This window comes from Peromyscus californicus, unplaced genomic scaffold (genome assembly GCF_007827085.1).
Source record: "Peromyscus californicus insignis strain IS unplaced genomic scaffold, ASM782708v3 Scaffold_7__1_contigs__length_154581171, whole genome shotgun sequence".
Classification (NCBI taxonomy): Eukaryota; Metazoa; Chordata; class Mammalia; order Rodentia; family Cricetidae; genus Peromyscus; species Peromyscus californicus.
In genome coordinates this window covers 70,280,576-70,293,763 of record NW_026294595.1, presented here as the reverse complement: position 1 = coordinate 70,293,763, position 13,188 = coordinate 70,280,576, and the positions used below count along the sequence as shown (strand labels likewise).

At 39.5% G+C, this 13,188-nt stretch overlaps 1 protein-coding gene and 1 long non-coding RNA gene across 8 annotated transcripts in view; one reads left to right on the top strand and one right to left on the bottom strand.

Moving 5' to 3' along the window:
• The window catches only part of Api5 (apoptosis inhibitor 5), a 24,949-nt gene extending 16,760 nt beyond the window's left edge, over positions 1-8,189 (top strand). For 3 of the 7 annotated variants that reach the window (XM_052725198.1, XM_052725197.1, XM_052725194.1), the window contains exons 12-14: positions 1,400-1,476; positions 1,938-2,074; positions 6,114-8,189. In XM_052725198.1, the coding sequence (XP_052581158.1) occupies positions 1,400-1,476; positions 1,938-2,074; positions 6,114-6,196 (297 nt within the window). In that variant the 3' untranslated portion in view covers positions 6,197-8,189. Of the gene's footprint in view, positions 1-1,399; positions 1,477-1,937; positions 2,126-6,113 lie in introns of all 7 variants that reach the window. The other 4 variants (XM_052725199.1, XM_052725195.1, XM_052725200.1 and 1 more) reach the window with 2 other exon arrangements.
• LOC128101807 (uncharacterized) lies at positions 7,457-13,188 on the bottom strand. Its single transcript, XR_008215190.1, has 2 exons — positions 13,048-13,188; positions 7,457-8,560 (listed from the first exon to the last, which is right to left on the bottom strand). It is a non-coding gene; the product is annotated as an uncharacterized LOC128101807 (long non-coding RNA).

Here is a 13,188-nt window from a genome sequence, read left to right as displayed (position 1 = left end):
TTTGAGTCATCAGTGAAACTTTGCACTGCTTGTTGTAGTAATGGGCAGGTGCTATATAGTACATGAAATGTTTTCCTGTGGTCTTCTTTGTAAACTTGGCTGTGTAATTCATTCAGACTTTCAGTGCTGCAGGCTAGTGGTACCTTGCCTTTAATTTATAATTACCTTCCTCTTTTTTTCCTAAATATCTACTAGTGTATTTATAACACCCAGAGATAAAGCATAAAGTGAGGACAAGTATGACTTCAGCTAATGTAGTAGAAATGCTATGGAGAAAGTGCTTTTTATCCAAAAGAACAGGAAAGCATTGCAGGGACAATGATAGTGTCATTAGGCATGGAGCATGAGTGTCATGTTTCCAGGATAAGAAGTGAAAAGGCATTCAAAGCAGAAGTCAGTGAATGTGTGGTGTGCTTTATAATTCCACTACTCAAGAGGTAGAGGCAGGAGGATCACAAGTTCAAGACAGGCCTAGTCAACAAAGTGAAACCACCCTACGTCAATACCCCACCCTAACTTACAACTGCTAATGAAAGCTTTATAATATATATCTGCTACCATTTGTTACCTGGGTTTGATCAGTGCCCATGTAAAAAGCCAGGGAAAGTGCACATGCATGTAATACCAGTACTGGGGAGGCAGAGATGGGAGGATCCCTGGAACTTTCTGGCAAACCAGTCTGGTTCAGTGAAAGGCCCTGTCTCAAAAGCTAAAGTGAAAAGTACTCAAGAAGACCCCTGGTATCAGTGTGAGGCCTCCATGTACATGCACACATGTGCACAAACACCAGCACAAAAACAGTAATAACTGTTTTCTGTAAATTGAAGCACCCTAGTGACTGTCTTTGTGCAAAATGGAAGCTATTTTGTTTGGCTTTATTCATTGAAGTTGGTAAATACTGATGTCTCATCCTAAAATTTGAAGATACTTTGAAGGAAAAAAAAAATAGCTGAGGTTTAATTTAAATCACAAACAAAATTATATTAGTGGAAGTAATCCCTGTCCTTTACAATAAAATTGCCCCCAGTTTCTTTTCTTACACAGTTTTCTCTGGGCCTCTGATTAGCTGCCAGCACAAGAAATGAAAGCTTTTCCTCCTCACTTTTTTGGTTTTTCAAGACAGGGTTTCTCTGTGTGGCCCTGGCTGTCTGGAACTTACTATATAGACCAGTCTGGCCTTGAACTCAGATCCTCCTGCCCCTACCTCCCGAGTGCTGGGTTTGAAGGCATGTGCAGCCACCATCTGGCTCACATTTTCTTTTCAATGTGAAGGATTAAACCCAGGGCCTTGCATAAAATGAATCTTTAAGATGTGTCTTCCTGCCTCTTTCCTCGCCCACTACTCCCTGACAGCACATCCATTAGAAGTCTTGGCTGATTCTGGTTTTTGTCTCTCCAGGATCTCTTCCACATTCCTCCTTCTTATAAGAGCACAGTAACATTGTCCTGGAAACCTGTACAGAAAGTCGAGATTGGGTAAGAAATGGGATATTAAAGAGATTCGAGAGAACAAATTCTGAGAACATTGATAGCGAAATGATTCTCAGGAAAGTGTTAAAATATGGTGGTTAAGGTACAAGTCTCATTCCAGGGCTTTACAAAACAGGGTAGTAGTGTACAACCCTGGAGTGCTTGGTTACGTTTGCATTCTTGTCACATTACTAGACTTTGTCGACAGCTTTGCACAGTGAGGACTGCATGTGTCTTTGAAACCACATATTTCAAGTAATTTAAAGACTTGTAAATGCCCTTGGTAATTCCTGTATAACTGTATAACCCAGCAATTACTGTGATGGCATGGACCTTTATCTACTTGCTTTCTGACGTGACTTTCCTCTTTAGCAGATCTTTTACAGCTCACAGACTGATTTAGAACTGTGGTGTAGCTTTTGGCATACTACAGTGCTTTTTAATTGTTGCTTTCCCCACTGTTGCAGGCAAAAGAGAGCCAGTGAAGACACAAGTTCAGGTTCACCACCCAAGAAATCTCCAGGAGGACCAAAAAGGGATGCCCGACAGATTTATAATCCTCCTAGTGGGAAATACAGCAGCAATTTGGGCAACTTTAATTATGGTGAGCGTTTTCGTTTGGGTACAAGCAGTCCAAGAGATTAGGTAGAAAGTGGTACGTGCTTTTAATTGTGAATTATATATAGTACCATAGTTCTGTTAGGTCGCTTTTCTGAGTTAGCCTGGAAAAGGGGGCCACTGGGGAAATAACTATATCCCATTTCTCTATAACTCTTGTGGGCTCACTGAACCAAGCATGTGGCACCTAAGCACTTGAAACGGAAAATATGCCTGCTGTAGTAAGAGGAACCAGCAGAAACAGGAAGTTGTCATGAGCCATTGTGTATACTTTCCAAGAAAGGAAAGACATGACTCTGACAAATGTGGTACAGAGGGTCTCCGGGACTTATCAGCCTGTTGCTGAAAATACTCTGGTTTTCTGTGGCTAGCTGAAAGAGAAGCCATAGAAATGGAGTCAGATGGTGGAGCATTGTGTGGCTAGGAGGATGCTTTGTTAGTTACACTGTCTTCTTTTACCCAAGATGAAATCTTTGTGCCACTGCTTTCTACCCCACTCCCCTTGGCTAGGAGAACTTCCCACCTGTCCATTCTCTCTGAAGGCTCTAGAATTAGTAATAAGTCTGTCTCTTACTGGCTTTTCACCATATAAATCCTTTTTTAAAAGAATGTATGGAGTATAATGACACATACCTATAATCCCAGTGCTCAGGAAAGTGAGGCAGGAGGATCACAAGTTCAAGGCAAGCCTGGGCTGAGTAACAAAACCCTGTATCCAGAGGGATCAGAATGGGCAGAAGTAGCCAGCAGGTTTGAGGTCAGCCTAGATCACTATAGCCTGCGTCTCTATAATAACAACATCAGTAACAATCATAACAATAGCAGCCAAACAGTTGATTGGTTGATTTTGATTGCTAATTGCAGTTAATTCTGCAGTGTTGTTTCTAAGTATATTCTGAGCCGTATTTTACTTACATCAATTTCCGTTTCCAAGTGAGATAATGGTGACATTAAGTAAATTCCTCTACAGTGCCTGAATTTCTCAGTTGACTAGACAGATTGAAGAAAGCCAGCTTTAGATTGAGAAATGAACCCTCTTATGTAAATGAGTTCTTTGTTTGTTTGTTTGGTTTTGGTTTTCAGTTTGCAAGACAGGGTTTCTCTGTATAACAGCTCTGGCTGTCCTGGAACTCACTTTTTAGACCAGGCTGGCCTTGAACTCAGATATCTGCCTGCCTCTGCCTCTGCCTCCCAAGTGCTGGTATTAAAGGCATGTGCCACCACTTCATGGCATTAAATGAATTCTTAAAGACTTACTTAGGGGATATATTGAATGGTATTTATCTAACTGCATATAAATGTGCGTCTCTTTGCTTCTTACCTGAAAAACAGGGATAGTAGAGTTCTTTTGAGCTTCAGGTAAGAATATTTTTGAGAGCATTTTGTAAACAGAAAGGAGTCTTCATTGTTTTATTATATTGGATATTATCTTCTGGTAACTTTTGACTTAATGTGATATCTGTACCAATCTGAAAATCAGCAGTTAGATGCTATGAGAATGTAGCATGAATGAAAGTAGCCATGAGGTTTTGCACAGTATGTAAAAAAAAGTATTCCTCTTCACTTGGGCGGTTACATTCCTACTATGAGTTTCCAGGAAGATTTTTGTCTCATAGAACTCTCTGCCTGATAGAAATTGAAGAACAAATGTAGAAAATGTGACACCTTAGCTTGTATGCCAGTAAACCAGGATGTGATTATATTTTTAATTTTAAAAGCTGCCAAAAAATAAAACAAAATTCAGTCTTAAATAAATAAAAGTGGAGGTGTTATTATTAAAAATGTGGAAGGAAAAAAAACAGATATGGTGGTACACACCTTTAATTCCAGCTCTTGGAAGTCAGGGACAGACAGATCTCTGAGTTCAAGGCCAGCCTGATCTATATAGCAAGTTCCAGAACAGCCAAAGCTACATAATAAAGAGACCCTGTCTCAAAAAAAGAAGTTAATTTTCAACATTAGGGTCACGGTTTGAGCTACTTCAGTAATTTTCATTGTGATTAAAAGGCAAAGTAGCCTGCAAAGCCCCACTGGTGTAGAAAGTAAGGGTTAATTCTGCCAGTGTTGTACACTGCCCTGGGGAGCATGGCTGTGTTCTCACAATGACAGTTTAAAGGGTTTTCTATCACTGATCAGTATCAAATGATAGTTTTTCTTGTCAGGTGTGGTGTTTGGTGCCCACAGATGAGTCACTTGAGCAGAACATATTCAATCACGTTGTTTGTAAGATAGATGCTCATTTGAGTCTCCTTCCTGTTCATGGAGTTTCCCCAATAGGCCAGGAGTACTAGACATCCTACAGTTTGTTATTGCTGCTGTGCTTTTTCTCTACGAGACTTTTCCAGGATCTGGGCATATTCTTAGGCACAATTGAACTTTTTTTTTCCAGCAGTTAGGAATGGAGCTTACAGCATTTGCCTTCTTATGCAAAGCCCTGGCTTTGATCCTCAGAGCACACACACAAAAAAATTTAATAAAAACTTAAAAGTTAAGAGAAACTATAGAAATCATTGGAATAATTGTTAAAATGCTAAATTGTCCTTTAGAATGAAGCTCACCAAAAAAGAAACTTGGGTGGAACCCTGTATGTTAACAGTAGCTGCATTGAGTGAACATCGAAAAGAAATGCTCAACATAGATGACAGACTGTAATGATACTTTTGCACAGAGTTTAACAACTCATATGTAGCTGAACAATGAAAGCAACTCTGTTCTTTGTATTAAAAATGAAATTTTATTGTTTGGATTCCTTTGAAAAGCTAGAAAATTGTTTTGTGCATCCTTCATACCCCAGAAAAAAATTATTGAAAAAATGGAAAGGTTGGTTTTTAATAGTTAATTAATGCCTAGCTAATAATTTTGTGCATTAGTTTGCTAAGTGTACTGATATTTAAAGAAAATTATTTTTGTGGACTAGGTATATGTAGTTTAGTAATGTGGAACTCTTGTCTCCTATGCCAGAGAGAAAGGAAGTGGAGGCAGTGAAGGAAGAATAAAGCTCATGCTCCTTAAATAAGAAGTGAAGGAGTGAGAGCTGGCTACAAGTACAGACCCCACAGTCGCTGCAAATCCACTGTATTACAGAGAAAAATGTTGACCAGACTGGAGAAGTCTAGTTAGCTTTTGTCTCAGAATTGAATTCTTTTTCCTTCTTTGGAAAAAGGGAGATTCATAGAAAATCATCTAATAAGCAATAATGGCAAAAATTTTAAAAATGGATTGTAAAATTGACCTAAAAGGTATTTTTCAAGACACCAAGATTGTGGATCAGAAAGACAATTGCCAGCCTTGATTGCTGCAGTGAGGAAGTTCAACAAAGAGATTGATTTCATTTGCCATGATGAACAGTCTAGCCTCACTGATAACTACAGTGTTCTTCACTAGAGAGTCTTTTGAGCTAATTCTTCTTGGTCTTATTCTCCTGTGTGCCTTGACTCTGTGTGTGTGTGTGTGGGGGGGGGGGGGGGGGGGGGGGCTTTGTGACAGTTCTGTGAGTTCATACAGCCCATGAAAGAATGCAGAGGCTCAGCATTGAACCTGCACTTAACATGAGTGACAGTGCTGTGGATGGTGAAATCACAACAGAAGACACCACCTGTGTGTCACCTACAAAAGTACAGCCTCGTTGTCCAAAACAGTTGATAGTAAGGTACTTCTCATATATAAAGACCAGAGAGATTTTTGTGTAAGTGTAAACATTTTTATAGTTTTTTTCTTTGATAGTAATAGGCACCAAAATAAGAACTTACCAGTGTGGTTATCCTAACATTGTCGCTTTGAAACAACTTTGCTTATGAGAAGCTTTAATCAAACTGCTCTGAAGTATCTGGCACTTTGCTGTTTACCTCTCTGCCTCTGTAAGTGTTACCCTGGTTTGATGGACAGAATGAATTTGAAGATGGGCAGAATACCACTTTAGCTTTCATTAGGCCTGCTGTCATTTTCAGAACTACAAGCTGTATTTTTTCTATTTGCTGAACCATGAAGTCCTGAGCAAGACCTAAACATTGTTCGCTTTTTCGTAGAGCAGAGAGGAGCCTTCAGGGGAAGTAGAGGAGGCCGAGGCTGGGGAACACGAGGAAATCGTAGTCGAGGAAGACTCTACTGAGTACGACATCACATTCTTCAGCATTGTCATGAGCTTAATATTCTTAAATCTACTACTCATTGGATTGCCGGGGATGTCCCTTTAAAAAAGACTGCTGCCTTCAGCTGAAAACTAATGTTCTTTCTACCTTTGTATGTATGATCTACTTTTGTAACAGACCATGGTTGTGTCCAAGGTAAAACCACAACAATATTTTTGGATGCTTTGTCTGCAGCCTTGACATGTTTTCGCAATATCCTCATTATCAGACTTCATCTTGTGAATCTTGCTTTTAAACATCTTGATAATTTGTTATTGAGAACTGAGTCTAATGGAAATTTCAGTCTAGTTCAAGGTCTGGTAAAGTTCTTCACTTTTGAAAGATTACTTATTTTCCTCCCCATTCTGTTAGTTTTTTGCCCAATATATGGAGAAGAGTAATAATCAGTCTTAACCTTTTGCATTCACTGATCTCTAATGAAGCTGCTAGGCACTGTTGTAGCATTCATTCCTACTAAGACTCAGAAGTTAAACACCAGCTTCTTACAGTGTACAAGTGACATTAGGTTTTTAGGAGGCAGTAAGTGCTTTGCATTGCTTCCTTCACTCTTCTCCATTTTTGGGGATATAGCTTTTGAACACAGGGTCTTATTATTTGAATGGGAGTACATGTGCATAATATACATACAAACATAAGCATATGTTGTGTGTATATATGCATGCTATGGAACTTGAGTGTACAACAAATCAATATTTTAAATTCTAGGAATGGGTCATCTGACATAGTGATTATCCTTTTGAGGCTAAATCCACTATTGATTTGGTATCTAGGTTTTTACCCCAGTAGGGAGGACTTTGAATCAGTCATACTTACATCATTATTATTGTTTAAAACTAAAAACAAAGGCTGTTTTTCAGAGACAAATATGAAGACCCTTGTTGGTGAAAAACAGCCAGATATAGTGTACATACAGGTTCCCAGAGGATGTGATAGTGTAATTTAGGATTTGGAGACTTAATAACCAGGGCTACCCAGGAAGTGACTTGATGACATAGTACCATTAAATAAGATGCTCAGTTTGCTTTTGCCACTTTCAAAATTTAACTTCTCAGGTTATTAATCAGATTATTGTATAAGTTAGCCAGTAGTCTTTAGATTAAAACAACAAATGGGAGGTTTGTGGAGTGTCTCATGTTATGGGCATTTTAGTAGCCCAGACCCTTTGTTCTTCATTTGAATGTTTATATATTTTTGTTCCACAGTTAATTTTCCTTCCCCAAGTTTGCTATTCAAATTAGATATTCAGATGTCATTGCTAGTAGGTTTATTAATTTTTTGTTTTTGTTTTTGGGTTTTTTTGTTTTTTGAGGTTTTGATTCCTACACAGGTGTCTTCATTGCCGTTACTTCTACACTGGGAAAAAAGCAAAACCCCTTTGTGAGAATTACTGCACATATTTATGGAGATAATATTTCTAGAAGTCTAGAATAATACAGGTGAGCACAAGAAGTTGGTCAGCTTGACTAAGGAGTGCTGGCAATAATCTCTGAACATTCCACAAGACTGAGCTGAACCTAGGCTTCCTTGGAATCTGAACAGACATAGGAACATGGGATTGCCAATTGAAAACTGTGACCATCTAGTATGGACCTCAGAGATAGATCAGCCACGGTCTAACGCCATTTCGAGTACAAAAATGAATTGGACTACAGCAATATAAATTTGAACATAGTATAATTTTTCCTTTTTCTTGTCTGAGTGTATTTGTAAACTCAGCAGAAATAACTTGACCTCATGTCTGATGCAGAGCTCACTGCATTCCTCCTCCTCCCTTTGCTCCTTTTCCCTTGCCTAGGCAATAGTGCATAACTTAGTTCTTTTTGCTTCAGAGATTTGAAGAAAATCTTCATGCCATAAATACATTTTTTTTCTTCTGCAAGACACCTGTTTATCCCCTTGTTTAAATGTAAATGTTCCCTTATGCTTTTGAAATAAATTTCCTTTTGTAATTTTGTTTTGTGTCTTATTGTGTTATAATTATAACTTAAGATTCTTCATTCTTGGATATTATTAGCATTTATTGATTGCTTCTCATGATCTTAAATATAAAGATGAAAAAAGTGCTCTGTTGTCAAGGTCAGTCTTGATTCATCCTTGCAAGCCATCTGTTTTGGTGGGTTTTTTATAGGTAAGTACAATCTTCTGAAAAAGATTTGGTTCTTTTTGTCAAAACAGTGTCAGGAGAGCTGAAGCATGGGGTCCCATGCCTGTAATCCCATCAGGGTGCCGAGGAATGAGGCTCACAAGTTCATGTGTAGGCTGCATAGTTAGACTCCCAGTGTTTGAGGATAGAAAAAGTATCAGCCAGGTTCAGTGACAAACACCTGTAATCCCAGCAAGCAGGAGGGTGAGGAGGAGGATTCACAAGTTTGAGGCAATCCTGAGCTAAAGAGATCTCTCCTTTAAAATAAAAACCCAGTCCAGCAAGATGGCTCAGCCCATAAAGGAGCTTCCTTCCAAGAAGACAACCTAAGTTCAATCCCCTACATCCACTTGAAAGTTGTCCTATGACCTATACACAAATTCACACTAAATTAAAAAAAAAATAATAAGAACCTACATCAAATTCTTACAAATATCATGAAATCTCTCCAGTTTAGTTCCCAGTATCCACATTAGGCAGTTATGCCTGTAACTCGAGTTCTGAGACTGGATATGTACTCCTCAGCAAGCATCTACATTGGTGAGATGCATGCATATAATTTTTAAAAATAAACCTTTAAAAAGTAGTTTATATTAAAAGATGAAACAGGAACATTTCCTGTTATATATTGACCTAAAAATTGACTCTTTTTTCCCCTTTTTTCTTCTCTCTCTCTCTCTCTCTCTCTCTCTCTCTCTCTCTCTCTCTCTCTCTCTTTTTTTTTTTTTCTTCTTTTTGGTTTTTCAAGACGGTTTCTCCGTGTAGTTTTGGTGCCTGTCCTGGATCTCGCTCTGTAGACCAGGTTGGCCTCGAACTCACAGAGATCTGCCTGGCTCTGCCTCCCGAATGCTGGAATTAAAGGCATGCACCACCACTGCCTGGCTTCCTGTTTTTTTTTTTTTTTTTTTTTTTTTTTTTGGTTTTTCGAGACAGGGTTTCTCTGTGTATTATAGTGAAGAGAAGAAAATAGCACATTTAGGTTGGGATTTGTAATTGTTTCACTCACTTCAAATGGGAAAGCTACTTTTGGGAGGAATTGAAAAACCCAGCCAAAGCCGGGCGGTGGTGGCACACGCCTTTAATCCCAGCACTCGGGAGGCAGAGCCAGGCGGATTTCTGTGAGTTCGAGGCCAGCCTGGGCTACCAAGTGAGTTCCAGGAGAGGCGCAAAGCTACACAGAGAAACCCTGTCTCGAAAAACCAAAAAAAAAAAACAAAAAAAACAGCCAAAAACTTAAGTATGGATACTCAAGAAGATAAAAAAAATATATAAGCATAAGAAATTCCTCCTGCTAATAGTCTAGGTTAAATGAGCAAAGAATTTTAGGACAGACCCCCTAGGTGGCCTTGGTCAGCCCAGCTTTTCCCAATCCTGCTTGTACGTCTCAGAACATACCAAGAATGAACTGACCTAACTTGGGGACAGAAACCTGCACAAGGGTTGTATCCTTGTTCTTTCTAAACTAGTATGTTCTACATGTTTCCGCTCAGTGACACCAGTTACACCTAGTGTACAAAACCCAAAGTGCTTTGGGAGCTTTCAGATGTGGTATAACAGGACATTCCCATCTGCCCTGGGCAGCTTCCTTGACCTTAGAGGGAAAGTTTATTGGCTTTATTTATCTTTGCTGCCTACCTGTATTATATATTCCTTTTCCTAGTTTTACTGTGTATTGTGTCTCACTAGACTAGACCTAAGAACCTTTGCGGAAATTACTAAAGAGCTTCAGTACTCAAAATGTAGAAAGTAAATCACAAAGTAGTATGATATGTCATTAGTGCTACAAAATTCAGAGGTGGCAAGAAAGCTGACATCTTTACAAACTAGCATTTGAGCCGTACCTTAAATTGCAGAAAAGGAAGCACAAGTAAAGGCCCAGAAGGAATAAGCAAACACTCTTCTCTGCATTAGGGATACCTAATACAGGAATGGTGTTCATATATAGACATCCTTGTACACTGAATGTACACAATTTTTACTTCCAATTATACTTTAATAAGACTGGGATTTTAAAAGATCCACCTGAACTAAGGAAGACACATGTAGTAATATGTCACTCCTGAAATTCTACATTATTTGGCCGAAGGTATTATTGCAAATGTCATAGTCACAGATAAGCTAATTTGTGGTTAATTAAAAGGAAGATTATTCACTTGGAAATCTTATAGAAATTCATTAAATCTAGCCTAGAGATGAAGTAAGTCTAAGTTTCAAACAATGGAGACATTCTCTTACTGGCCTTAAAAGTAATGGCCATGTTGTGAGCTACATAGCAAGACATAGTGGGTGTTTTGCATTAATGGCTTGTCAGCATCCAGCAAGAAGACAGACCTCAGCCGGGCGGTGGTGGCGCACGCCTTTAATCCCAGCACTTGGGAGGCAGAGCCAGGCGGATCTCTGTGAGTTCGAGGCCAGCCTGGGCTACCAAGCGAGTCCCAGGAAAGGCGCAAAGCTACACAGAGAAACCCTGTCTCAAAAAAAAAAAAAAAAAAATAAGACAGACCTCAGTCCTACAAGAGCAAAGAACTAAAAGCTGCAAGAACTTGAATGAGCTTGAAGAGAACACTACCTAACCCTGCCACCAAGCTTCAGAGTGTAGCCTTGATACCAGTCTTGTGAGACTGAATAGAAAATCAGCCATGCCAAACCATACTCTCGTTCCATAGAAACTCAAAGTGTTAAGCTGCTAACTTTGTGAAGATTAGCTACACAACAGAAAACCATGGAGAGCTCTCAAGTTCTGAGACAAAATCTTGTCTCAAAGGACAAGGGTTATGATCTACAAAAAACAAGTGGATGATCCATTGAGTTCATAGAAGGTAATTTTGCTTCCTTCCCAAAGGCTAGATGCCAAAGGAATTGCTAATAGTTAAAATATGTATTAGGGATTCTACTCAATTCATTCTGGAGTTCTGAAACCAAGTAGGTGTATTAAAAGTTATTAAATGATGGGCTAGAGATACATAGCTCATTAGTAGTGTGTTTCGCTAGTATATGCAAGGCCCTGGGCTCAGTTGCTAGCATTGTAAAGAAAAAAAAAATCAAATGATGATGCCACTTTAATTATTTTATATACAGTAGATGACTACACCCAGAAATAAAGTGCTGAGAAAAAAAGGATTCCATCGTTTGTCACTACTTTAAAACTCAGTTACACTCCTTATTGTCTACATTTAAACTCAGTATGACACACGACTCCCTAACAACTTGACACCAGCATCACCTTACCACACTTTACCTTTGTGCCAAGCCTTTTTTCACCTGGTTGTAGCTCTCTCCTCTACGCATATACCCTTATCACACTCCCATTGTCTATATTTTAATTAACTCATCAACATCCTGGCTTACAGCTTAGTATTCATATTTCCATGCCCAGTCTCCACTACCATGCAAAAGACAGATGTATATGTATGGTGTACATGTGTTTGTGTATGAGAATGTGTGCTACATGTATAAAGGTGGATCCCCCGGAGCTGGAGTTACAGGTAGTTGTGAGCAAGAGCAAAAAATGCTCTTCAGCCCTGAGTCATCTCTCTAACCCCAGGTTGCACCTTTTTAGTAAAATGAATGTTCTTTGTCATCAGTACTTTAAGCTGCCCTGGGGGCTGGGCCTGATGGTTCATGCCTGTAATACCAGCATCAAGAGGCTGACAAAGGCCTTCAAGGCCAGCCTGGACTAAATTATAAATTTCAGGCAACTTGGGCTGCATATGGGGACTTCATTTCAAAAACAAAACCGAACTGCTGTCAGAATTAAACCATGTCGTGGTCTCAGTTCCCATAGCATGAGGCAGACGTTTGTTTTGTTTTCCTGCAACACACCTATTCTCATCCTTTCCCCAACAGAAAAAAAAGCATAACAAATGTCAACACAAAATGATACTCCATACTGCCACACTAGTAGGCAGTCCTGAAATATCTGTAAGAACATAACGCTGGTAGAAGCTGGAACCTAACTACGCTAGTTAATTGCTATTGCTAGTCTACCTGCTGGTAGTTAGCTTCTAACTTTAATAAATATTCAAATCAATCACCTGAGACTTTCCCTAGACTCTCAGGGCGTGGGGAGAGGGGAGCCACAAGTGCTGAAAACTTGCATATTTAATACGATCCCAGGAGATGCCAATATCTGGGTTCTACACCTACGCCTTTAGATTAGACTTGAGCTGCCCACCAAAGTCCTCCAGACACGTGCTGCTGTTAAAGCGCAGAAATCTGACTACACCAGATGTAACTGATCTGTAAGTACATATCGCTTTCCAAATTTAGGGAGAAACAAAGTATCTATACCGATTATACATGCAGATCTTGTCTTGAACTGCTATTTTGTATTTGACAAGTTCACTAGAGCTATTTTTTTTTTTTTTTTTTTTTTTTGGTTTTTCGAGACAGGGTTTCTCTGTGTAGCTTTGCGCCTCTCCTGGAACTCACTTGGTAGCCCAGGCTGGCCTCGAACTCACAGAGATCCGCCTGGCTCTGCCTCCCGAGTGCTGGGATTAAAGGCGTGCGCCACCACCGCCCGGCTAGAGCTATTTTTTAATTCCCTATGTGACACGCATTACAGTAGGACGGCGCCGCTGGACACTCCATTACGAACCTTGTAAAAATAATGCCTCTCCTGGGTAGTTCGAAAGCATCTTTCATTGCACTACCAGAAACAATACTTACTTTTTAAAAAGAACCACCACCTAGTCTTCTCACTTCTGCTCAAGCTCCACCTAGTCTAGTATTATTATCTCCCCTCTGGTTCCCACGCTTGGAGATCACATAGCCTAGAGGAAAACGATAACTAAAAAGCAGTTTCCAGCT